This window comes from Amia ocellicauda, chromosome 23 (genome assembly GCF_036373705.1).
Source record: "Amia ocellicauda isolate fAmiCal2 chromosome 23, fAmiCal2.hap1, whole genome shotgun sequence".
In the NCBI taxonomy this organism is placed as follows: domain Eukaryota; kingdom Metazoa; phylum Chordata; class Actinopteri; order Amiiformes; family Amiidae; genus Amia; species Amia ocellicauda.
Window position 1 is genome coordinate 5,520,962 of NC_089872.1, and position 26,327 is coordinate 5,547,288.

A 26,327-nucleotide genomic window follows, 5' to 3' on the forward strand; every position below is an offset into this window, starting at 1 on the left:
TAGGCTTCAGATGCAAAGACCAGGGAATGCAGGCATGAATGTCCACTCCGACTCCAGGTCCAAACAGATGCAGTCGCAGCCACAGCCCTCCCCCAGCCCGGCTGCGTACCGTGGCAGCCCCCGGATGCCTGTGCGGGGGAGCTCCCGCCCATCTGCCACCCCCCTGCCACGCAGCCTGAGCGCCTCCCCACGCAGCTTCTCCACCTCCCGAACAGACAGCCCCTCCCCCTCGCGCCAACGCCGGCAGCCTGCTGTCATGGAGGTCCGCCGGCAGCTCATCTCGTTCCGCGCAAACACGGCCCTGCCGCTTAAGCCAAAAGCCCCAGCCCCTGCAGTGTTAGGGGCCGGAGGAGGGGCAACAGAGGAGGCCACAGCCCCACCGCCGAATGCCAGCAAGCCCCGGGGCAAGAGCAGGCCTCCTCTGCAGGTGCATTCAGCCCGAGGAAGACGAGAGGCCTCCGAGAGCAAGGCCACCGGCAGATAATAACCTTACTGTGCCGCCGTCAGCCACCATGGTAATTTCATGCTTCTTACTCTACTTCAGAATTCCACACCGCCTCGAAAAAATTAAAATCTCTATCCCCTCATTTCTCCTCACCAACACGCCCAGGCCAAAATAAACATTTCGGATTTCTAAACGTGATGTATTATAGACCTCTTAGCAGGATGTGGAACAACTGACAAACACAGATACTGAAGGCTTGAAGACTCTGTGTTGGGCCAGTGTTTTCCCACAGCTTTGCCAACCAGCGTCTGGGAGTCCATACCTGACCCGCTGTCTCTGCTGCTCCGGTGTCTGTTGACCATTGTTCACTGTCATCGACATTAACTAGAGGCACTGAACCCACGTGTATCTCACCCTCGCTAGCTTTCAAAGAGTGAAGCTGCAGAATTCTCATGCAAACACATTCAAACCTCAGCTGCCAACTGTGAGCCGACACTGCTGCCAATGTCCAGTTAGTGCCAGCGGCCCAGACAAAAAGAGAGACCTCAACACTGGCCCAGCAAATTGCTGGATTTCTGTGTGTGTGTGTGTGTGTGTGTGTGTGTGTGTGTATATATATATATATATATATATATATACACACACACACACACACACACACACACACACACACACACACAAACAAATATAAATGTACGCATTTCTTGTTTTTCTGCAATAACAGGAATATTGTTCCAAAAATGAAGGGGGTATGAAGAGCAAAAAAAACAAAAAGAGAAGTACAAAACAATTACCACTTTGGAGCTGTAATCTCATTAGTCCTTGTTAAACAAGGAGAGAGCGGTCGTTCATTCAAAATTCATAAGGAGCGATCAGACAGGTGTATTACTGTATGACACACTAGAGACCTTATTAGTATTAAGAGCTTCCAGTAACAGCAACAGAAAAAAATAAGTTGTCATCTCATACAGTATAGGAAAGAGTGCAGCTCGGCCCTGCTGCCAGTCCTGTATATTATCATGTTGAACTATCAGCCCAATCTCTTTATTTTCTTTATTTTATATTCTTTATTTTTTTACATGTGAACTTAATCAATCCGAGGACAAACGTGCAGTCATGCTTTTGTTGTTCATGTACAATATACCGAGCTGTCTGCCTTGTGCTTTTTAAGAGGGTCAGCATTTCAAGGTTATGCACAACAGAAGCTGCCATCTTGAACTTGAGGCAGACAGCTCTGCCATTGTGGATAAGCACTATAATCACATTAAACCCGGATACAGTTATTGACTCGGTTCCAGGGAAAATATGAATGTGTCTGCCGTTTCCCATAAGATACGGTCTTTTGCTGTTTTGCAAATCACATGAGGCACCCTCCACCATGAAAAGCAGCCAAAGAAATGTCTTTATTAACTAGAGGACAATATACAACCATATACCCATTGGCTACCCAGTAAAATCCCTTAGTTTTCCGCTGTTGCAGAGTAAACCGGCTTAAACCCTAGGCTATATTTAGCTAATTCAAATCAATAAAAAATGACAATGCACTGGTTTCAATTCTATGAGATGAGAAATGAGAATGATTTCACTTAAAAAATCAATCAACCTATAATTCACGTGGAAAGATACCATAGTGTTGTTTTGCACATGAGCAGATACTGTAGTGTTTATAAACTTCTAGGGCAAGTTTTGTGCAAGTCTGTGCATTCATTGGAGGACAGCCCAAGTTGATTGATTGATTGGTTGATGTAGAAAACTAGACCAATTATTTGAAATATGACTGAATGTCTTTCACACTCACTTACAGTTAAATACATTTTGGACGGATTCAAACTAGAGAATTGTTCTATCACTAAATTATGCTACCTAATCTCGAATCAAATTAAACATGGTCACAAAGGCATTGCCACAGATTGTTTTACAATGGGATTGATGAAGTTCCATCCAAGATTCATACTTACTGTGACTCAGATCCAAATTACTTTCTCATGATGACAGTGCAGACGCACTACAAGACAATGCACGCAAACAGCGTCCACCCAGTGTAGGATCCCAAAGGAGTGTATTTTAGTGTTTATTTGCATATAAATTGTATTTAAAAAAATGTATAATATAGAATAATCTATTTATTTATTTATTTGTTTAATTAATTGTTTAATTATGCATGGCTTTAAGTGTTATTTTCAATTAAAATCTGAATAGAGATGGCAAATCTGAAATGTTTATTTGGTCTGGGGGATATACATAAATATATACATTTATGTATATATAAATGTAAGGGCATGGGAAAATGCAGCACTGAATAAGCCTGGAATTTAATTGTGAAGCCTTCCATGAGAACAATGGGCATGCCTTTTAGTACTTAAACAAATTTTTGGTGTTTAATAATACTTTAAGCAAAGTCTGTATATACCATAATTATTTCTGGGTGGGGAAAAAACGAAAACATCTTTATTTTTGTCGGATGAAAGCGAAATCAAAACAAAACGTACAAAATGTGTTTTTTTTTTTTTGCATTTGGGTAACTATCACACACACCATCATTACTAAAACATGTGCAGAACAAAATGCCACTGAAAACTGTATTTCCCATGAAACACTGATGGGACGGTGAAACAAATGTCAACCCAAGTTACGTTCTCTCTTTGTTATTTTAGGCAGATGGTAGATGAAGCATAACACTACTGAGAAGTGCCCCGCAGTGAAAGTACAGTAATGTACAGGCACTTCCAGCGTGGTGTTGCTATTTGTGATACTGAACAGCAGGACTGTGGGAGGGGGGAATGGGATGGTGGGGTGGTGGTTTAAGAGTTTATTCCACTGACAGGTCCCCCAAGTCACTGAATTTGACTGAACGGCATGGCCTGTACTGCAGATACCCTGATCTTGACATCTATCTTACACTCCCGTTAGACTAAAAGCCCATTACATTCAAGTGTGAATCAGGGACTCAAAACAATCTTTCAAATTTTGCGTCTAACATGGCAATTTGACTTTCACCAGTTAACTAGTGTGTTACTGTTTTTTCTTTTGTTCATTTTTGTTTGTTTTTAGGTTCTTAAAATAACAAAAACAACAAAGTAGAGCCGAGACCAAATTGACACTAGTATTCCAATATAGTAAATTAAAAAACTATGGTTTTCCCAGTAGAAAAATCTGTGTTTAAAAGATATTGGTCAGAAGGAGCATTGCAAAGATTAGATTCTACATCCTCGAATTTTTCAATTATTTGCATTCCATTCTCCTTTGAAACAAGTTAGCTTGTGATACTAGTTGTACAGGGATGGGTGGAGGCCATTATATTTATGTGTGGTTCTGGGTTTCCATGCCTAGTCTGAACATCAGCTCATTAAATGGCATTGCTAGAATGTGTCTTTATTTAGCTGCTGTTCTGAACACTGCTGAACAAACACAGATCTGTGGTGACTGACAGTGTGCGGATGTCAAAGATGTTACAGGAAACATGTATTTGTTTGTATAGATCTATGCTTCTGACAATCATATCAAGGAAACCAAAAGAACATTAAGGATATTTTTGGAAAATCACTTTTCATTTTGCCAAATTGGTTACACATTTTTTGATCAGTTTTATTCTAATATTAGTATTAGTAATATTATTATTCCTTCTTGGTAAATCATTTATTTATTTATTTAATTTTGTCATATTGTGAGCATGACACATTCTGTTGAACTGAGAACTGTCATACAACAATTTCTTACACAGGTCCAAGAGAAAAGTATGATTTCAGTCTCATTTCAGAAATCCGCATCTGTGTGGCAGTAGAGTTCAGCACCACAGCCACCATATCCCCCATAAAAGGCTAAATATAATTATTATGTATCAGTTGGGCTAGAATCCAATTCGAGTCCCTTGGAAGGTAATTCAGAAATGCTGGTACCAAAAATTAAAAGACCACACAGATTCTTACACCCTTATGATGGTGTCTATTCGTGGCCGACTTCAGAAGCGAGTGTGTGTATTGTTTTAAAATTTAAGTTTCAGTAAACCGAGGGACAGGTAACCAGCAGAACCATTGAGGGACAGGTAACCAGCAGAACCATTCGCCCTTACAATAATCCGACCCCAAATGCTTGTATGGTCGTCTTAGATGCAATCAGTTCCAAATAAGTCCATGACGTCAATATGTGTAGGGGGGAAATATATTATTCCTGATTGCATAGACAGTCACCTTCAATTGGTTTTAAACTCATAAGTAAACTGCATTGTGTTTCATTATCTATATAGAGATTGTTGAAAATGTTGCAGTTTGATTTGCAGGTTGTGATATAAAGTTTCTCTTGGTGTCAGGAGAATTCCCATCAGAAAACATTAGCTTCATATCTGCCCAGAAAACTGATCATTGGGTTGTTTAACCATTAAAAACCATTGCCTTACAAAAATGTCCAAAAGTATGGGCACTTTAATGAATCAAACTATAATTAGTAATTTTGCCTTACAGTCGACAATAGAGTTCAACAAAAATGACCTCAGTTTTCTACCCCTCGCTGTGCTACAACTACTACTGTTATTAACTAAATCCAAACAAACCTCCATAAAGTAAATCAGAAAGATTCTGTTATAAAGAACTTAATATATTCTACAATTTCACAAGTTACACCAATATTCCTGATCGCTGCTAAAAGAAAGTTGAGAAAACATAAAGTATTAATCCTATATTCACCCCAATTAACCTTTCAACTAATGTCCTTGGCATGTTGACCTCTTTAGCACATGGATGACTGCTAGTCGTTAAAGGTCTAAAGTTATGCAAGTGTACAGTGTGACCTGTCAGTGAATGGACTGTTGGTCTGTGTTAATGCATCATGTTGTTGTTGCTAGGATTTTTTGTGGTGGAATTGTAAGTGAATGAAGTGTCTTCGAAAGAAAAAGAAAAATCCTTATCTGGCTTTAGCTCTCTCTGCTCGGATCGGCGGTGTTTCAACACTGCGAGATCTAACGATGCACCACCTTTTTTTGAGTTTCAGAGAGTTCTTTTGTCAGGGACACCGACTCAGTTTGAACCATATTGAAATCTGATACCACAGGCCCGTGCTCAATACAGAGGCGTGCGCCAGAAACTAGCGGAAAACTAGGAGGATAAAAAACGATGCGTGTGTGCACGGCGAATACACGCGTTTCAGAACACGGTCACGCCACAGCTTATAGCATTAACTGAAACAGAACCAGAAAAAAAAATATATATATATATATAAATATATATATATATATATACAGTGAGGGAAAAAAGTATTTGATCCCCTGTTGATTTTGTACGTTTGCCCACTGACAAAGAAATGATCAGTCTATAATTTTAATGGTAGGTGTATTTTAACAGTGAGAGACAGAATAACAACAAAAAAATCCAGAAAAAAGCATTTCAAAAAAGTTATAAATTGATTTGCATGTTAATGAGGGAAATAAGTATTTGACCCCTTCGACTTAGTACTTGGTGGCAAAACCCTTGTTGGCAATCACAGAGGTCAGACGTTTCTTGTAGTTGGCCACCAGGTTTGCACACATCTCAGGAGGGATTTTGTCCCACTCCTCTTTGCAGATCCTCTCCAAGTCATTAAGGTTTCGAGGCTGACGTTTGGCAACTCGAACCTTCAGCTCCCTCCACAGATTTTCTATGGGATTAAGGTCTGGAGACTGGCTAGGCCACTCCAGGACCTTAATGTGCTTCTTCTTGAGCCACTCCTTTGTTGCCTTGGCTGTGGGTTTTGGGTCATTGTCATGCTGGAATACCCATCCACAATGCCCTGGCTGAGGGAAGGAGGTTCTCACCCAAGATTTGACGGTTCATGGCCCTGTCCATCATCCCTTGATGCGGTGCAGTTGTCCTGTCCCCTTAGCAGAAAAACACCCCCAAAGCATAATGTTTCCACCTCCATGTTTGACGGTGGGGATGGTGTTCTTGGGGTCATTCCTCCTCCTCCAAACACGGCGAGTTGAGTTGATGCCAAAGAGCTCGATTTTGGTCTCATCTGACCACAACACTTTCACCCAGTTCTACTCTGAACCATTCAGATGTTGGCAAACTTCAGATGGGCCTGTACATGTGCTTTCTTGAGCAGGGGGACCTTGCGGGCGCTGCAGGATTTCAGTCCTTCACGGCGTAGTGTGTTACCAATTGTTTTCTTGGTGACTATGGTCACAACTGCCTTGAGATCATTAACAAGATCCTCCCGTGTAGTTCTGGGCTGATTCCTCACCGTTCTCATGATCATTAAAACTCCACGAGGTGAGATCTTGCATGGAGCCCCAGACCGAGGGAATAATCGCACCAACTGTTGTCACCTTCTCACCAAGCTGCTTGGCGATGGTCTTGTAGCCCATTCCAGCCTTGTGTAGGTCTACAATCTTGTCCCTGACATCCTTGGACAGCTCTTTGGTCTTGGCCATGGTGGAGAGTTTGGAATCTGATTGATTGATTGCTTCTGTTAAAGGGAGTGCTCCTAATCTCAGCTCTTTACCTGTATAAAAGACACCTGGGAGCCAGAAATCTTGCTGATTGATAGGGGATCAAATACTTATTTCACTCATTAACATGCAAATCAATTTATAACTTTTTTGAAATGCGTTTTTCAGGATTTTTTTGTTGTTATTCTGTCTCTCACTGTTAAAATACACCTACCATTAAAAGTATAGACTGATCATTTCTTTGTCAGTGGGCAAATGTACAAAATCAGCAGGGGATCAAGTACTTTTTTCCCTCACTGTATATAGGACACCGCAAACAACAGAAAATACTTCAGGGGAGGGTTCTCCTTCCTTTTGCTTCTTATTAGAAACAATTTGCATCACTTCACAAGGTACATGCAGCAGCCCTTTTACCTTGAGAGAGAGAATGCCTTTTGGATACATGTACTTAACTTACACTTTCTAAATCCCCATCCCAGTCACACAGATATAGTCCTACATCAGAAACTGAATATTTTGAACTCTATGGAGGCACAGAGGTTTTCCTCTTCAAGCCCGAACCAGAGTTCAAGAAAAAATTACAACCCACCCTTGCCAATTTGAAATTGCAGCCCCAGGACTTTATAATGGATTGGCTGTATAGGGTCCAAATCTTCACTGTAGGAAGTGACTCCAAGGGGTGAAGTAGATGCCCTTTCAAAGTATATGATACAAAACACAATGAGGTAGACTGCAAGCTTTCAGAGTTGCTTTGAGATGTTTATTTTGCAATTTTTTGAAAGAATGATGTGTCAGAAGGTTATTCTTTGATGTGTGGAGATAAGGAATTGGAAAGATCTTGATAGTGTGCGGTCTTGTTTGTGTTTTTTTTTAATTATTATTGGATTTGCTTTACAACAAAAAGTTTTCATGAAAATAAAAAGCTGACATCTAGTAAGGAGTTTTGTGACATACAGCTGGTGAATGGGTGAAGGTCTTTATTAAATCTGCTCCACATCAGTGATAACCAATATAAAACAGTAGGGTGGTGTATTCGCTTAGATTATAAACCCACAACACTCTCTCTCACATCAAAACAAAGAAAAGTGTGACATCTATAAAATACAAGCAAGGTTTTTGGGTCAAAAGGCTATGCCTCCATTTTTTAGCGATGCCTCCATAATGGTTTTTATTTCTCTTTTTTTTTTTTAAGGAAGCAGCTACATAATGTTTACACATTGCAAATAGAATGTACAAAATAAAATAAAAAATAAACTAACTGCATGGCAAATAATTATTGGCCATAAAAAAAATGGCATGTATCATATTATTATTGGAAGATATTGTGAGATCTCATTAGCCATTTGTTCCTTTTTCATAACCAACTCTGTCTATACAATCTCACAATGTGGACTCTTGTTTGTATCAGAAAGCAGCCATCATTTGTTATTAAAAGGTAATTACAGACCCATGCTATTAAAAAGCCTGCATATCTTTTTACTGTCGTTGGCCTGTTGTTTTTCTTTACAAAGTGAATTGTTTCAACAGATGATTATTTGTATCAAATATGTTGATGCCCTCTCAGTTTAGGCTTCATCTGCAATGTGTGTGAATAACTTCTGACAACTGGCATGTCGTTGTGAAGTCTGCACAGCAAGTAAGTATATGGACTGTTTTGTCATTGTGTCAGTGATCTGATGCCAATCGTCTTAGTAGTCTTATAAAACAGTCAAAATGCCCTGTTACCATCTATTCCCCAGGTGCCCACAACTATTGTATTGCAGTCCATGGTGTAGATTTTGTCCTCTTTCGATGGGAAGGGGCCCTCCATAAAAATATCTGTTCTGCCCTTCTGCCAACTTTGAACAACATTGACCTGCCTTCCCTCCTCGTAGACTGTCTGTTGTCCTCTCCAGCAAAAAGGATGGCACAGAATGATGAGTTGCATGGACCTTGAGGTTGCATGGACACCGTGTTCCTTTAATTGAGGTAAAAAAAACATGATTGTAGCCAACCATGATCTTACAAAGCATCACAACTTCTATTTAGGGATCCCTGCCTATATGCCACTGCAGTGCCTAAATCGTCACTTAAAAACACACTCCTCTGAATGTCAGTGTCTTCAATTCAGTTTGATTAAAAATTCTGCCCACTGCTCCCATTTGATCAAAGCTTTTGCATTTTCTTTCAAGAAGGAAGCAGTTACAAATTTGGATTCATGCCCAAACCCTTCCCAACCCCAAAAGACCATCATGGTATGAATCCATTGAGATTTGGAATCACCTTCTGAAGAACATTTTGACTGGTTCAAAATGCACCATTTAGGTCTGAGGTGTTCCTCTCCTGAATGCCAAAAAGATGCCCAACCTTGTCACGAGCATTACTTACTCAAGGACACTCTGACCCATGTTTAAAACGCAAGAGAAATCACTTTCTACAGCTGCGGTTTTCAGTGCCCTTTAAAGATGTGTTTACACGGGAGCCTTTATAGATCAACAAAGAACTACTGTTTTAATGACCTGGATTCTAATTTAAGAGATATTCCAGTAATGGACATTGATGCTTTATTAAAATCATTTAAAATTATACAAACCATTATAGTATAGTATGTTTTCACTTTATATAGTTGCTTATATTTTTCTAACCCCTGCAGTCACCGAAACCAACATTTTAGAAGAAGTCAGGTACATATCAGAACAAAGTTTTCAACATTAATCCACACACAACAGGTCAATCCACACAGAAACTATGCACGCTATGCTGCACAATTGTATAATTCATTTTTCACATCATTTCACAAGAAGGACATATGGAACATGTTTGGCATTGAGGACTGTATTCCCTGTATATACTGGCACTGCTCTGATTATTTTCATTTTAAGAGTAACTGCAATGGTTTGATAAATACAAAATCACACAGTATATTTCTCTGTTAACTCGTGCTATTTTTAACTAATTTCCCATTAAGATGATGCGCATTAATAGTCAACAACAATTTTGTGGAAATAGGAATTCACATGCTGCTTTGTTTATGATTACATTAGAATTGTCGTCACTTTTTGTCAAGATGTTATCCAAAAAAAGGCCTGAATACAGAATACAGAATATGAACTGAGCTGATGATTCCAGCTCAATGCTTGAAACGTGTGAAATTAGAAAGGATAAATCCATGAGTGTCTTCACATGCAATTAAATGTGTTTTATGTTTGAAAATGGAGTTCATTTTTAACTGCCCCAATGTGGTTGTGTATCCAACCCTTGAAGGTTGGTGTAAAACATTTTTCTCTACTGGGAGTTGAGCTTTTTCCAAATTTAAAGCACTTTTTCAATACAAATGATAGACTAGTAGAGCAGTTTACATTTACAGCCATAGAAGGCCTCTCAATTTCATTTCTTTAGAGTGGATGAAAGTAAGTATTCGGCTTACATAGGCCTCTCATTTATTTTCTTGGACAAAGTACGAACTTACTGAGTTTCAAATCTCAGATAAAGACTGCAGCCTATTTTTAAAGGGTTTAAAATAAAATAACATCCCAGGAAATGGGGTTGAGGTCTTCCAGACGTCATCCGAAAAATTGGAGAGGAGTGATCCATATTAAGCAAGAACCTCTTTGTCCCCAACCAGAGGAACAATACCCTTTCTTCTCGTCTGAATGGGAGACTTGCACTCATGTGAACATGTATATAATGCTAGGGGAGCTCCAGGCTACTAAAGGTAAACAGTGTGTTATATTTGTAGTTTGTCCATATGGCTAAGTCTGTGCTCTCCTTATTGCTAATTTGGTGTCAACACAACAATATTATGCCATGTGCAGTAAGTGCCATATTAAATTATATTTGTCCATGGTTTGGTATGGAATGTTTGCATCTTATATTTGCAAGGACGCCAATTAAATCTAGTTATATTTGAGAGATTACAAAACTAGCAATGCAAAAGAGGTGGAAGGAGAGATGTTACATTTGAATTAAGACCTTTTTGTATATAATTCTTCCACCCCAATCACCTGTCTCTGTGACATATTGACACTAAATTGACATTTAAACTCTGCCTGGGCGTACATACTGCATCTCTGTGGTTTGGTTTTATGCCTCAGGGCCTATGTAAGCCGAATACTTATTTTCATCCACTCTAAAGAAATGAAACTGATGTTTTTTGCTATATTATTATGTTCACATTTCTATTGCTTTACTGCAACTTCTCCTATGCCTGTATTATGTATGCACATATTCACTCATTATACTTGGAAGTAAGCTCATTATATTTTGCTGCACTTTTGTAATGCCATAAGATGTTTCTTGTGTAAACTGTAACTCGCCCTGAATACATAATAATAATAATCATAATAATAATATATTGTAATTAGGCAGGACACGTGAAGTTCCACAATGCAATGCATTTTATGGAATGTGAAAATGAATTACAATGTGTTTTTGATATGTCTTTGGGAAGTTAATTACCTGTGGGCACAGACCTGTTTTAGCAAAATGGTTTGGATGCTGTATTAACTATTGCTTAGTCCAAATTGGGAGGCAATGGGAAGAAAAAAAAATGTGCCAATTCCAAAAAACAGAAATTGAGATGTTGCTGTGTTCCAGCTTTTATCTGTTGACCTTTTCATAGAGCTGCTCTGTAAAATCAATTAAAGTGGAACTGACATCTGAATTGAGAATGAGAAGCTTATCTTCACATGGAAAAAGCACCCTGTACATCAACTGACTGCAGTATGACGAAAGATAGAAATCTCCCTACTGCAGATACTTAGGCATGAGATTACTGTCACTAGAGTGGAAGCATGAAAAGCACATGCCCTGCCGAGCAGCCCTGGCATGTGCTACACATGTAACAGTGTTAAAACTGTGTCATGGGGCTTTGGGTTGGCCTCAGCTCGGAGCGCACGTATGAAGTTCATAAACCCTGCTCCAATCCAGGCTTGAGGCGGCCTAGGTTTCTTTGGGCTCGAACTGCCGTCTCTCTATGCCAGAAGACCTGCCCCCCGTTGCAGTCAATTTGGACTACATTCAGAGAGAGATTAGGTCACTGTAACCCCTGTTGATGTTTTTGTATCCCTTCTCTCAGTGTTTCTGTGTGTGTTTTAACCCTTCTTTCAGTCACTCTGTGTTCGTGTCGGTGTGTGTACCCTATAGTCCCACTGTCTATCTCAGTGTATGAGCTACACCCTCTGTCTGTTGCCATCACTTGGTTCACATCAGCATGAATTCTGGGATATTCGGCCCCCAGCTACCCAAGAATCAGTCCATTTCAATGGAAGACCCCCTCCAAGGAAGATTGGCTGTTTTTCCCTCCATTACTGAGATACACAGTAGATTCTTGCCATTAAACGGCTCAGTACAGAGAGATTTAGTTTCAGCTATGTTTTGAACAGAGACACAGACATGCCCTTCCAAAAAGAGGTGGTTACAGAATTAGCCCTGAGATGAATGATGCCAATAACACAACTGAACCCTTTGCCTACCCTGAGAGGGTAGAAAATCAATTTAAACATGTGGTTCATCTACATGTGACTGAGTCCCAGCCTCCCACACCCACATACTGGGTCTTTCTCAGATCTCCAGGTCTCCTACCATTTCCAACTAACTCCAAGCCAACCAACATGAGGTTTGACGAGCTGCTGCAGGAGGTTGGTGCATTCTCCAGGTTCCAGTGCATGGTGATCCTGATCCTCTGCATTCCCAGAGTCATAATGCCCTTCCACTTCCTCCTGCACAACTTCATCTCAGCTGTGCCCCCCCACCACTGCGCTCTCTCTCGCCTGCACAATGGCAGCCTCGCTCCGGAACTCCCAGAAGCACAAGTGCTGCTTCTCCAAATCCCCAGGGAGCACGATGGCTCTCTCAGCTCCTGCACGGTCTTCACCCCCCTACAACTTCCTCCCTTCTCCGGAAACATCACCAACACCACCATCCCTTGCCCCCACGGCTGGGTTTACAATCACTCGCAGTTCCTCTCGACCACTGCCACGCAGGTAAGGAAAACAATCTGTTCAGAGTGTAGTTTGGGCAATTTTTTTTTGCCTCTTCTGTTGCTGACTTGCTGGTTAAAGGCACTATAATTCTGTATGCGTGCTTCATTTACTGTACTCCAGTGATACTCCTTTAACTGCACTAGGGAAATGTGGTAAATGTAAAAGACAAATACATATATATGGTTATTTTAAATCTTGAAAATGTCATTGGATTAAGGTATCAATCAAATTATTATTTCTAATAATGATGATAATAGAATAAATCTGTCCTATTTACAGTGTAAGCCTCGTTTTCCTGAGAGAGCTCTCCCAATTAAATACATTTTGCCTCTTTACATAGAACGAGAGTTTGGTACGAGTTGAGTGTGACTGCAGAGGCTGAGACCGGCTCCGTAGTCAGCATGCTGGGATTGTGGGAATGCTCAAAACATTGAACATCTGTTAGTTTTATGCTATGATTGAAAACAGAAATGCACTGCTACTTTTCCCCGCAGATGTGTCACTCATGGTATTCTTATGCGGTTTCAAAAAGCTTCTGACTGTAGTTTCAGTCACGTGTTTAACGTTGTTTGTTTGTTTTTGCAAGCATAAAGGAATCAGTGTGTAGAGAGGTCAATAATTAATTATTGAGCCTTGGGAAGATGTGTAACAGCCGTAGATGTCACAACAGCCTGTTAGAGGACATTCATAAAGACACATGGCAGTAAACAAGAAATTATTCAATTTAGTACAGTATCCAGAAATAGACAGAAATTGATCATTTTTACTGAATTAAGAAAGACAGTGATATACCTGTCGACCTTCTCTGTGCTGTTGATAATGACATGGACAATGGAGTTATAGACAAAAGTATTGGCCCTGTCTGAACTCAGTTCTCAAACCTGCATCTTTGCTGCTACTCACTAAATAAAATTCGATATGTCAGTGTTTCAAAAAGTATATAAAAATGTTTTTAGTAGTTTTTAGTTTTTAGTAGGGCTACTTTTTTCAGAATTGTTCTTTATTTCAATATGAAACGTCAAGTTAAGATAATTGGAAAACTGTTATATAAAGTAGGGTATCAGAAAATAAAATCTGAAAACAGGGGGATTTTATTAGTCCTGGAGTCACCCTGCTCTCAATATGACTATAAAAAGTTGACACTTAGGAGTTCAAATCTGTCTGAGGTTCACATCTGTCACCGCCAGTTCACTTTTGATTAGTTATGTAGAAAACAAATGAAATCTGACAGATTATTTTCCTGCAGCTCGTCATCAATACTAAAAGTCATGTCACCCCTCCTGAGCTGCTTTCTGCAAGAGATACATTGTAATGGCCGACTGCCACTTATTCACACTAGGAATCAATGCCATGCTGTGGGCACCGGCTCTGATTATCTCACAGACCCCTTTGTTTATTATATCAAAACAAGGATTGGTTTTAATCTCAGTGACTCCCTGGTACACTGGTGGCATGGCCTGTCATGTGCTAACTGGTAACCATGAAGTTTATTTTCTATGAATTGAAGGAAAACATGTATTAATTAACAGCTGCAAGACACTGACATCAGGCGTCTATTAAATCTCAGCCCAGAGTGCAGGATGCTCGCTATAGCCTAAATCGGGCTGCTTTCCAATCCCTGCAATGCTATTGATAGCTGTAGCCAGGAGTTCCCAGGATGCAGTGCACATCGGGCCAAACTCTGCCAGGGTGGGTGAGTGGAAGTCAGCCAGACAATCCTCAGTTAAAAAAACATCTACTTCCCTTACTGACAACTAGCAGAACTGTTTGTGACTGCTGTGACTGACCTCTTGTGTGACAAGGAATGTCACAGTCCTTTATGGCTCATACACTTCATATTCATGTATGCGTCTCAGCCATTGCCATAGAACTGTCCTGTCCATAGAAAATGTCCTTTCAAGAGCTACTGGGATTCCTCAACTCAGCTCCCATGTTTTCTGTGTTTGATAACGTAATCACTAAGGGTTGCTTTATACTTTTGACCCAACCCAGTCTCAGTTAATGGTCTTTGACGATCTGAGTGACATCATCTGGATTCCTTAAGTGACATATTTGTGTTGAGAAGTCATACAGCCTTTTCTTTTGTGTAATGTACAGGGTGTGATCATGGTGAGAGATTTCCAGTGGTTGCTTGCCAGTGAAGCACAATTGAAAACCTGGTATATGGGTCTGCATCTGTGAGAGAAATACAAGCAGCCTTTAGGCCACAAAACCTGGACTGTAGAGTTGAATTTCAGTGAGTTGGATATGTTCATTTTAAATCACTGTATTATAAAGACCTTGAAACTTTTCATTCTGATGAGTAAACAGGTGTTCTAATTTTAAAAATGTTAGACCTCATGTAATTTTTATGTAAACCAGGAGGTCCCATAGAGATGCAAAATCTTGTTTTCCAAGAGTTGTGTTGAATTCAGTCATTCAGAGATCATGTGGAATAAACACGTGCAAGCCCAAAGCATACAACTTCCCTAAACAGAACACGCAACTCGCTTACTTAACCAGAATGTAATTTGTTTTCAGTCGTGAAGTGGAACATTAACAGGACGTCTCACATGGGCACCACGACTAGAGAACATATTGCCCAGAAGAAAACAACACTTGCTGTGGTCAGTTAGGGAAAACCATACAGCCAGGTGTGGGTCGCACATGATTTCTGAAAACCAACAATTCTACTTTCATGAGCACCAACCAGTGATGACTGAACTGTTGTTTTTTGTCATATGTTTGGTGTCACTCATTTTCCCAACATTCCTTATGAGCAAGTATTCACATAGGATACATTATCTCTTTAAACATGTCATGCAGTGTGCATTGACTAATGGTTCGCACCTTCTTTGAGCTTTGTGTAGACATTACCCCTGTAAAGCAATTACTGGCAAGTCCTTTTGGGAAGGGCGCTGTTAAATAGAGATTGATTGATGAGACAAGCCAGTCAGTGTAGCTTGACATTTGTGTAGCTAGAAACGCGCGCTCTCAGACGTGTTTGTGAGTGCAGTTGCTTTGTTGTGTTCCCGTGTGTTTGCTCGTTTGGCAGTGTATCCATCAGCTGTCTGTGCACTCTAGACATCATGATGGCCAATTTTAAGAGGCTTGAGGTTTGTTTCCTCAGAAAAGGCTTCTATTTTCTCAGAGAGAGCAGTAAATCATAGAGATGAAGGACTCTATTACAACTCCACAAGTTTATGACCGTGCCAATCTCTATAGGGATCTGTAAAGGGCTCATTTTCCATTCCTGCTGGCACAGGCCTGTACTGTAATCAGCCTGTGTATTTCATTGTAAAACTACATAACACATTTTGCATATTCCCCAATGGGGTCTTTTCTTTTACACCTCCACAACATTACAGAGTAACAATTCCTTTTCTTCATCAAATAACTCCAATTAAGCTCCCCCATCAATATTACCTTGCCACACACATTTAATTATGCAAAGCACCAGCTGCCTTTTATTTTAATAAGACAACCGATGCTGTCCTGCTTGTTTGCAGTAATTCTCAGAGGAACGTTTTTTTCACAGAACAACAAAAAGCCTTCCGTCTTCTTTTTTTCTCTTCTCTCTGGTGTCTGTTTTATTGAATCTTCTCAGAAGCAGGATGTAGGAAACCTGCCTGCTTGTTATCTTGTTATATCTGACACGGTTGTGTGTGATGCTTATGGACAGCCCAGAAGAAAATATAGCTGCAGTATATACAGTCATTTTAAACCCATATCTCTTGATTTGTTGATTTTTTGTCAATCTATTTAAAATTAGTAATGTTAGCAAATGTCCTTTGTGCATTCCCAGTGGGATTTGGTGTGCGAGAACAAAAAACTCAACCAAGCTCTGGCAACTTACTTCTTCATCGGAGTCACACTGGGAGCAGTGATCTTTGGCTACTTATCTGACAAGTATGTTTTACATGATTCTCTTTACAATACAAATTTTCTGTGTAACTCTGTATGCCCTGCTGTGTCCTTGTTCATCATCATGCTATAAGATAGTAAATGTATTAAACATAGTCATTACATTATATACAGAGGGGTGACAAATTAAAGGAAAAAACAACATTAAGTGTCTCAGTGTCCTTCAATGTGCCTTGACATAGACTCTACGAGTCTCTAGAACTCTTCTGGAGGGATGAACACCATTCTTCCAAAAGATATTCCCTCATTTGGTGTTTTGATGATGGTGGTGGAGAGCACTGTCTAACACGTCGGTCCAAAATCTCCCATAGGTGTTCATATGGCGAAGGCCATAGCATATGATTCACATAATTTTCAAATAATTATCGATCCAATATCGAGGTCAACTGGGCCTGCTCAGCATTGTTATACATGCCACAGAGCGTGATAGGATGTTAATTACTTAATTGTATAATGCAGTACACCAGTGGCGTTGTTAGACCTGGGCTTCCGGGGCTTAAGCCCCGGGTCTTTTTGTACTAGCCCCGGGTCTTTTGATCCATTTCCAAAAATATATTTGTACTCCGAAAATGTACCATAACAGCATTGCTGCCCAATTTTTCCAAACATGCATGTCTTGCAATAATACGAAAACACAATCAACACCCCCCCCCCCCTCCTGTCTTACCGGAGAAAACAAAGAGAAAAATTGAGATCGGGGGATATTCATAAAACATTCGGGGCTTTAGCCCCCCTAAAACCTGAAGTCTAGCGTACACCTGTTTGGAGGCATCTGCATTTGTTATGTTCCTCCACTCATTTATTCAGGTTTTTCCATTAATTTGTCACCTGTATGTACATGTATTTCATTGTCTGGTCATCTGACACCCATTTGTGTATTAATTACAAATCACTGAAGAAAACATATTACTATGATATTATATGGGTTATTTTGTGTTTTAGTTATTTACTTAATTTGGTCCTTTCTAACATTCTACATAGAACATTAAAGTTGTGGTTCCATGCTTGATACATCCAACTTATGCTTCAATGACAGTAAGGTGTCAGCTACTCCAACAACACTGTGTACAAAGAGTGCCTCTTGGTCTTAGTCTTAACATATATTCTTGTTCATTTGCACTTATCTCCTCTTGTCTGTGTGTCAACATTGGCCCGTGATGAAGTTTTGCAGATACTGAATGTCTATATTGTGTTCCCTGGTAACTAGCTCTGTTCTACACTAAATACATTTACTTCCTTTTAATATGTGTGTTCAGGACCATCCTTTAAGACCAGGAACAACCCTGCTTGCTCTTTTTGTTTTATACCTTTTTATGTCCAACCCCGCCAAATATTTACATATATGTTGAAAACTGTGTATGTGTGTATATAGATCAGGGTGGGGGGAAGTCTGGCCTCCGGGCTGAATACGCCCCTGAGGCTGTTTGCTCCGGCCCTAGAGTCCATTTGGAAAAAATAATTTCTGTGACATACACTTAATACTAGAAGCGCCGAGATTATGTAATAAACATCTCTACTGCGTTTTAACTGCATAAACACGAAAATAAACATATTTACCTAGAATAGCCAAAATCGGGAAATTTTGAATGGTCATTAAAATACATAATAACTCAAATATAACGCATAATCCTGCCTGCCCTTTACAATAGAGTCAGTCTGGCGCTCAAGTGGCGATCTCTACCTGTCTACAGTCTTTCATGTGCTTGAAAAACACTCGCATTGTACAGCATTACAGGTATTTTCTTACAACTGTAGTTAGATCGAGTGGATACAGTGATTACCCGCAAATAAACATGGATTGGAAATGGAGACTGAAGAGAGCTCGTTTTGGACATGCCGTGTATGAACATGACTGATTCAGGGGCATCAGTGATACTGGGAATGACAAATCATTCGTCGGTTTGTGCCAGTTTTGTAAAAACATTGCGATTGAAATGCCAGGTCCAAATGGCACTCCACTGATCAATACGCGATTGCTACTGCACATAGTACAGAGTGCAATAACGCAGGCACATCGCGTGCAAAATAATGATTCATGGACATTATCAGTGGAGGAGCATTTATTGCAATGCTATATATTCGTGGAGTAAAAGTGTCCACTGTCAAAATGCAGTGTGAGGTACGAGCTCATGCAGGGAAAATGCAGAAACGTGTCCTGTGTGGACTGTCCCGAGCTGTCAGGTATGCAGGATAAATATATAGTAAATAGTTCATTGAAATACACTGCTTTTATTCACTGTAGCTTTGTATGTTGAAAACAAAATTTACAGTGTTGAAAATGTTTACTTTAGTGTACAATTATGTTTTGATAAATGCAATAGTTATTTTTGAACTATAAAATATTGCTTTTGAGCATTATTCCAATATTTACGTTTACACCGTTTTTGAACTTTTTGTTATTGTAGGATATATCGTTATTTATGTTTTGACTGCAGTGTGTGCGTTTAGAAAAAAGTGATTTGTTCTTGCATTCGAATGTAAGTTTCATCTGTATTAATGTTTTGATGTAGGTGTATTAATTAAGGTTGGGGACCGTGAATACATTTGTGAACACTCAAATGGCCCTTGATTGAAAAAGGTTCCCCACCCCTGATATAGATACATATATGCATAGGTTTATGAATTAATACAAATAATACCCTATATGTCATCTTTATATAACAGTAATTTACTGCCCATTTGCAGTAAACAAGTATCTCTAAAATCATGGATATAAAGCACCCCATCAAAAGTTTCCATTAGATCAGTTACTAAGACATCATATGAAGTACTGAACCTTTTGAACCTTTCAACTGTTAAACTAAATTAAACATTTCAACACAAGGATACATAGTTAGTCTTTAACAACAACACCAACCTTTTCCTTCCTCGCGACAGCACCAAAAAATAAAATAAATTAAAGCTAATAAACCTGCCAGGTTACACAATCCAAACACAAGTAAACCAGTGACCTGTCATTCTTCATAATTTCTTCTATTAAAGGCAACTAGCAGGAGAAACAGATCTAACCCCGCCCCTTTCAGAATTTAGTTCACTTATTATGTCTCACCATCATACCTGCTGTTTGAGGTAGTCTTATGTCACAGGTTAATGTGAGTAGAGCAAAACAGTCTGAACCGAGGCCTGGACAAAAGCAAAACTTTCCCCTACCCACCATTTCCAAATTACAAGCTTGTACCTTATCTCGTTTTAAATGAAGGCAGCACTTTCTACTACTTAAAAATAAAAATGTAATGTGTGATTCACAGGTAGGTCAAAGTTATGATGTGGTCTGGGCATATGTGAGTGTGAAGACTAAAACCGGTTTACTTCAACACTGTTACACAGATTCATAAGAGCATGAGGTACTTTGAGCCATTACATCCTGTCTCAGTGGCTATAATCTCCTGCCAGTAGGCTCTTCTTGATTTGTGTACACCATAATGCTTTCCCACTGGCTTTGATGTACAGGTTTGGCCGCAAACCCATGCTGCTGGTCTCCTTTGTGGCCAGTACAGTATTCGGAACAGTGTCGGCTTTCTCTGTGTCCTATGTGATGTTCGCTGTGACCAGGACGCTGAGTGGCATGGCCCTTACCGGAATGTCCCTCTGCACCATTGCCTTGAGTAGGTGAAATTTGCTATTTTTGTTTGGTTTATTTTTTGGTTTATATTATCAAAGAGACTGAAATTGACTGAATACAATATCTGTGCAAGAAATGCAAAGTAAGCCATCTTTATTTCCATATAACTCTCATACAGGACATCCAACAAACTCACTCACACCTCATTACAAAGTGCAGTGAAATACAATCAGTCCAAAATACAATATACACTATACAACATCTTAGTGCAAATGAGCTGACCAGTACAGAATAAATTCAATGAATACTCCTTGCCAACAGTATACAGAGTAAGGACATTGAATTACGTCTTGACTTTACAAGAAGACCAACGGCTCAATTGGAACGAAGGCATTTTTAACTAAACAAGCCATCCAGTTCCTGTAATATCCATCACTTATCCTTGCAATTAACAAATACCAATGACGATGGATCAATGGGGAAGTTAGAAGGTGCAATGGAGGGTGAATTGCCTTGACGATTGCTTTGTAATTTCCCAGGTGTGGAATGGATTGACATCAAGCACCGAAACTTCACCAGCACTATCATCGGTCTCTTCTGGAGTTTTGGGAGCATGCTGCTGGCCCTGCTCGCCTATTTGATCCAAGACTGGAGACAGCTGATGCTCGCGGTCACCTCACCTTGCCTCATTGCCATCATCACGTGGTGGTAAGGGTACCACAGCAAACCACGGAAATGTATCCAGCAAATCTGATGTTTATTTTCTTTGATCAGATAAAAAAGCAACACATGCACATCCCGAATCTTATAAGTCATGATGTAACTCTATAAACATTGCAGGTGGCTCCCCGAGTCTGCGAGATGGCTCTTGGCTAATGGAAAAGTGGAGAGCGCTAAACAATACCTAGCCCAGTGTGCAAAAATGAACAGGAGGCAAGCTTCTTCCTCTAAGATTAGCACTGAGGTAGGTGATGTGGTCAATGGCGAGGGTCCAGAATTCAACTTCTTTTTCTTAGCCTCAATATCAGCAAAGGGAAAACATTCATGATAAAATAAGACCGCAAACTCGATATCCAAAATCTATAAATAACAATGCTGATTTTAACCATTGTTTAATTAATAATTTCATTCTATTGACCCATTCGTTTTTTTTGTCCAAATATAAAAGCAGACTCATTCCAAAGTCTGCAACAGTACATTTATTTCCAACTCTTTGTACCTGTCTAGGCCCTGACCAAGATAAGCATATCAGAGAATGCTAACCAAAAATATTCCTACTTGGATCTGGTGAGGACCCCAAAAATGAAAAGAATCACAGTTAGTTTGGGAATTGTCTGGTAAGAGTGCAACGCATGCCTCATTTATTCATATTCTCATTGAATGTATGACAGCTGCATGACATCTGTTAAAAATCTGCTTAACAAAGACTTTAACTTCAGCCACCTTATGTCCACCTAAATCATTACTGTGCACAGTAAATATTTAAATTTTTCAGTCTAAATTGAAAGATCATTCGGAAATGATTTGGCAAATAAAACATTAATTTAATAATTGAGCTATACCTTACATATGCTCCAAACACAATGTGGCCTGGCATGTCTAGAAACATAAGAACATAAGAAAGTTTACAAATGAGAGGAGGCCATTCGACCCATCGTGCTCATTTGGTGTCCATTAATCCAAGGATCACATCCAATCTATTTCTGAATGTTCCCAAATTGTTGCTTCAACCACATCGCTGGGGAGTTTGTTTCAGATTGTAATAACTCTCTGTGTGAAGAAGTGTCTCCTGTTTTTTGTCTTGAATGCCTTGAATGTGTTCCTGGGTCTGTGTGTCCCTAGGTCTGTGTGTCCCTGCAGATCTGGAAAAGCTCCTCTGGTTTGATGTGGTCGATGCCTTTCATGATTTTGAAGACTTGAATCAAGTCCCCACGTAGTCTCCTCTGTTCCAGGGTGAAAAGGTTCAGTTCCCTCAGTCTCTCAGTAGGACATTCCCTTCAGACCTGGAATAAGTCTGGTTGCTCGCCTCTGTACTGCCTCTATAGCAGCGATATCTTTTAAATCTGATGTTTTTTGTTGTTGTGTTTGGTTTGTTTGCCTGCTTATTTGTTTTTCAATGAGAAGATGTATCAGAGACCACCCCCCCAACCACTCCACCCCAGCTACAGTGCTTCTCCATTCACAGACCCATTTAATTTCATTGTGATTTTGTAGGTTTGGAGTTGCTTTCACATATTATGGCATCAGCTTAAAAATCACAGGCTTTGGAATGGACATGTACCTCACGCACTTTATATATGCTGCCATTGAGGTGCCGGCCAAAGTGGGGACCTACTTCGTCCTTGATAGAATTGGGCGAAGAAACAGCCAAGCTTGGTCTCTTATCATCACAGGAATCCTAATAGGAGTTAACACAGCCATCCCCACAAGTAAGTAACCAACAGTATTTATTTAATTTGATCTGTTTCTAAATTGAACGCAACATAACAGATTTAAAATAAAATTGTCCATCAGTCTTTGAAAATCACCAAGTATGAGTTTCATTTCTAGCAATGGTCATCTGCCAAGAAGTACATTGAATAGGGTATTTTACAAATACCAATGCATCTTGTGGTTGCTATGTTTTTTTAACTCCACATCAGTGTTTTGAAAAACAGTAAGTGAACCCTTGACCTGTGTTGTGTTGTGCTACTGATTAACTTGAGTTTGTAATGAGGGAAGTTTGGTATCAGAACCTTTTATGTCCCCTGATCTCTTATTAACTCTGTGTATTTCAGTCCAATGTAGCTTTTGTTGTTAGGAACGGAATACACACCAGTAACACAAATTGAGAGATGATTTTTATTATAGATTATTTTATTATTATAATAGAAGAATAACATTTTTAATTTAACTGGTTTGTCTATAAAAGCCACTACTTGTGCTGTGCTTGGCCACAGTTTATGCCCAATTCCCCAGACTGCAGGAGCTGTGACAATAATGGAGGTCTTAGTTAGGGTCTTAGAATGGGTTAATGACCCCTTTAGTTAGGTTGATTCGCTCTCTGTCCTCCTCAGCTCAACGACTGGTCCGCACTCTGGTTGCCGTCCTCGGGAAAGGATTCTCAGAGGCAGCCTTCACCACGGCCTTCCTCTACACCGCAGAGCTTTATCCCACTGTCCTCAGGTGAGTGTCAGTATTAACAAGACATATCTGCTGAGGTTCATTTAAATGTGGCCTTCTGTCCTTTTCCGTTGGGACATGAATTTCAAAATGGGCAAAAATAAGATGCTGCTTGCAAAGTCAGTTCTGAAACCTCATTGGAGTCACTTGCAAACTCCATTGACTTTTCAGAAAATGTCTCCAGTCTCCACTCTTACACAATCGCGCAGTACAGTTACAAAAATCGGACTTCTCAAAATCACTTCACAAACAGGTCCTGGCCCACACTTTCCTGTTCCCGATTGTCAATAGGCAGTGTGGTCTGGGTTATACTTCTTTCGTGGGACGCCTGGGGGGCTCGTTGGCACCCATGATAATGCTCCTGGAGGACTTGTGGCTTCTGACACCTCCCCTGATCTTTGCTGGAACCGCCGTTTTCTGCGGCTGTATCGTGTTCCTGCTGTCGGAAACACAGGATGTCCGTCTTCCGGAAACGGTGGTTGATGTGGAGGAGGGCAGGTATGATCAGCACAATTATCAGCATCAATATTGTAAATTCTTATTGAAAAGTTGTCTCCTTAAAGCTCAGCTCTTGTGTAAAATGTTAAGACTGATCCTCTGCTAACTAAACAGCAGATCTCACTTTCTCTTTTGGACTACTAAAAGGCATTACTTTCAACGAATATCTTGAATTTTTGGTTTTTAGTTTTATTTAAAGTCATTAAAAAAAATCTATGCTGTCATTGTTTCATTATACTGCTTTTTCAGTATTAGACCATAGGGTTAATAAGCATAGTGATCATTTAATCTGTAACATAAATTATAATGTATATGTGTATGTAAGCCTATTGTTTTTCTGTTTTTTTTATAACAAATGTCATATTGTTAAACCGGTGTATTTTATTTCACTTTCAGGCATAAGCGTGATCTGGAAAGAGAACCACCTGCTGAAGATCTGAATGGAATCAGTCTAATACCAGTTGCTACAAATGGAGCTGGTCATTGATAAGGGATTGTGGCCACTGTGCAAGTAGGGTTGAGACCATAGACCACTGGACCACTATCTGACTTTGAAATGAACAAAACACAGAAATTGAATAATGTATGTCTTATCAGTTTATTTCTTACTTAGGAATGGCATAAGCTGATCTACAAAGTACTTTTGGTTAGGGATATATCTGGTTATACACAGACCTGCTGCTGAATGAACAAAAGTGACAAACTTTTTTTTTCTCATGCTTTTTTCAGGGATGATTTTAGGTGCTGTTGAGATGTTACACATACTGCACCACAGTAAAACAGTAATACAGGGTCCTAACCCATGTTTGATCAGGTCTTAACCATTTAATTTCTGTCTGACTTCTAATGGTTCGGATGTTTGTTGAACAAATAAATTAGAAAGAAAACTGTGGTGGAAGACTCAGTGAAAATAAGTGCATCCATTTGAATGCACTGTTTACATTGTCATGATGGGTCCTAAATTATTTTTGTTGTTGTTGATTCTTTCTTTTTGGTTTGGTATTGGTTTACTTTGCTCTGTGTTTCAAGTGGTACATCATTGACAGTTAACATTAATTGATCGATTTAGCCAATGGAATGAATGATCAGACAGTGGAGGAAAATAAACAAACACGAAATAACTGCAGAGAAATTGTAGGCTGCTGCCACACTTTTCTCAGGATGTTTTAAATCTTTTGCAGAATAACAGACCTAAGCTGAAACCTGTCGTCAAGCGGGGTATGGCTGGAAGAGTAGTCCCATTTCCTTTAGTCAAAGACACTGGCAGATACTCAACTAAGGAGTTTAAACTGCAAAATAGAAACAGCAAAGTTAAGTTAAAGACAAATCTGGTACTCATGTGGCTATTTGTTCAATTCAGTAAGTGTAATTGCATGTGCCAGTTAGATATCACATTGCAATGGGCTGCTTGTGAAGACATTAATCACTACTGGATGTACTTGTAATTGTGACCCTAAAAAGCCCATCTGTCAATTAGCAGCTACATTTCGAATAATACCCACAGGGAAGGCTAGGTGTTTTTGTTGTCTGCACACTCGAAAACAAGGAGCTCATTGAAAAAGAAGAGGTGACTTTGTCAAATAAGAGTTCATTAGAATCACCTGAGGGCTCAATGTTGGGTCTCACATTTTATTACAGGCTCTTAGCAATGCCTCTTAATCAGCATTTAATGTAGTGAAGCTGTAATCCGTTTTCCTTCTCATTTGATCTAGACAGTAGGTGACTTTTGAAATTGAAGGAACAATGGGTGGTTTTCAAGGAGCTTTCCTACAGTCAGAATGGGCCTGCGAGACCAGCGTTTGTTTCTACTCTTAGTCTGAGTTGGCAAACCTCATCTGTTACCAAGGAGAGAAGCTTTCCAATTTCATTGTGTCCAATTAGATGGGACTCTGTTACCCATTGACCAATATTTGATAGAATGTATAACCTTTCATAAGGACAAGATGACTTTTGAGACTCCAAAAGCACTCCAGCATACCACCCTATTGCTCTGTAATAGTTAGTGACTTGACAAACTTTACCTGGTCAAGTAAATGGTAAGTGTGACAGATGTGTGTGGAATTGCCTTGTCAGTAAGCTGTAAGGATAAGATTTGGTAGTGTCTGTATGTCATCAAGATTTGCCACTTTGCCACTTTCCAATACATTACTCTGAATAGACTGACTCCACTGCATTTTCAGATCATTTTTGTGTGATGTTCGGTTCGTTAGTTATAACTCGGGTTTCTGATTTTAAGGACTCATTCCCAGTTGTGCAATCTGAGACTGATCGTAGGGTCTAGACTTCACAGAGAGTGTCACAATGCAAGTGTAAGAAATCTTTAGAGGACAGGGATTACGGTACATCCCAGGATGCATTATTAAGTGAGGCTTGTAC

General features: G+C 39.7%; 2 protein-coding genes across 2 annotated transcripts in view; both read left to right on the forward strand.

Moving 5' to 3' along the window:
- The window catches only part of LOC136719373 (tau-tubulin kinase 1), a 57,714-nt gene extending 56,677 nt beyond the window's left edge, over positions 1-1,037 (forward strand). Inside the window, exon 14 of the mRNA XM_066697297.1 lies at positions 4-1,037. Coding sequence (XP_066553394.1) covers positions 4-484 — 481 coding nt within the window. The 3' untranslated portion in view covers positions 485-1,037. The remainder of the gene's footprint in view (positions 1-3) is intronic.
- An 11,417-nt stretch (positions 1,038-12,454) lies between these two features.
- On the forward strand, positions 12,455-25,276 carry slc22a7a (solute carrier family 22 member 7a). Its single transcript, XM_066697042.1, has 10 exons — positions 12,455-12,826; positions 16,611-16,714; positions 20,180-20,334; positions 20,831-20,999; positions 21,132-21,255; positions 21,519-21,628; positions 22,506-22,720; positions 23,348-23,456; positions 23,745-23,951; positions 24,348-25,276. The coding sequence occupies exons 1-10, from the start codon at positions 12,455-12,457 to the stop codon at positions 24,436-24,438; spliced, it is 1,656 nt and encodes a 551-aa protein (XP_066553139.1). The 3' UTR covers positions 24,439-25,276.
- The last annotated feature ends 1,051 nt before the right edge of the window (positions 25,277-26,327 follow it).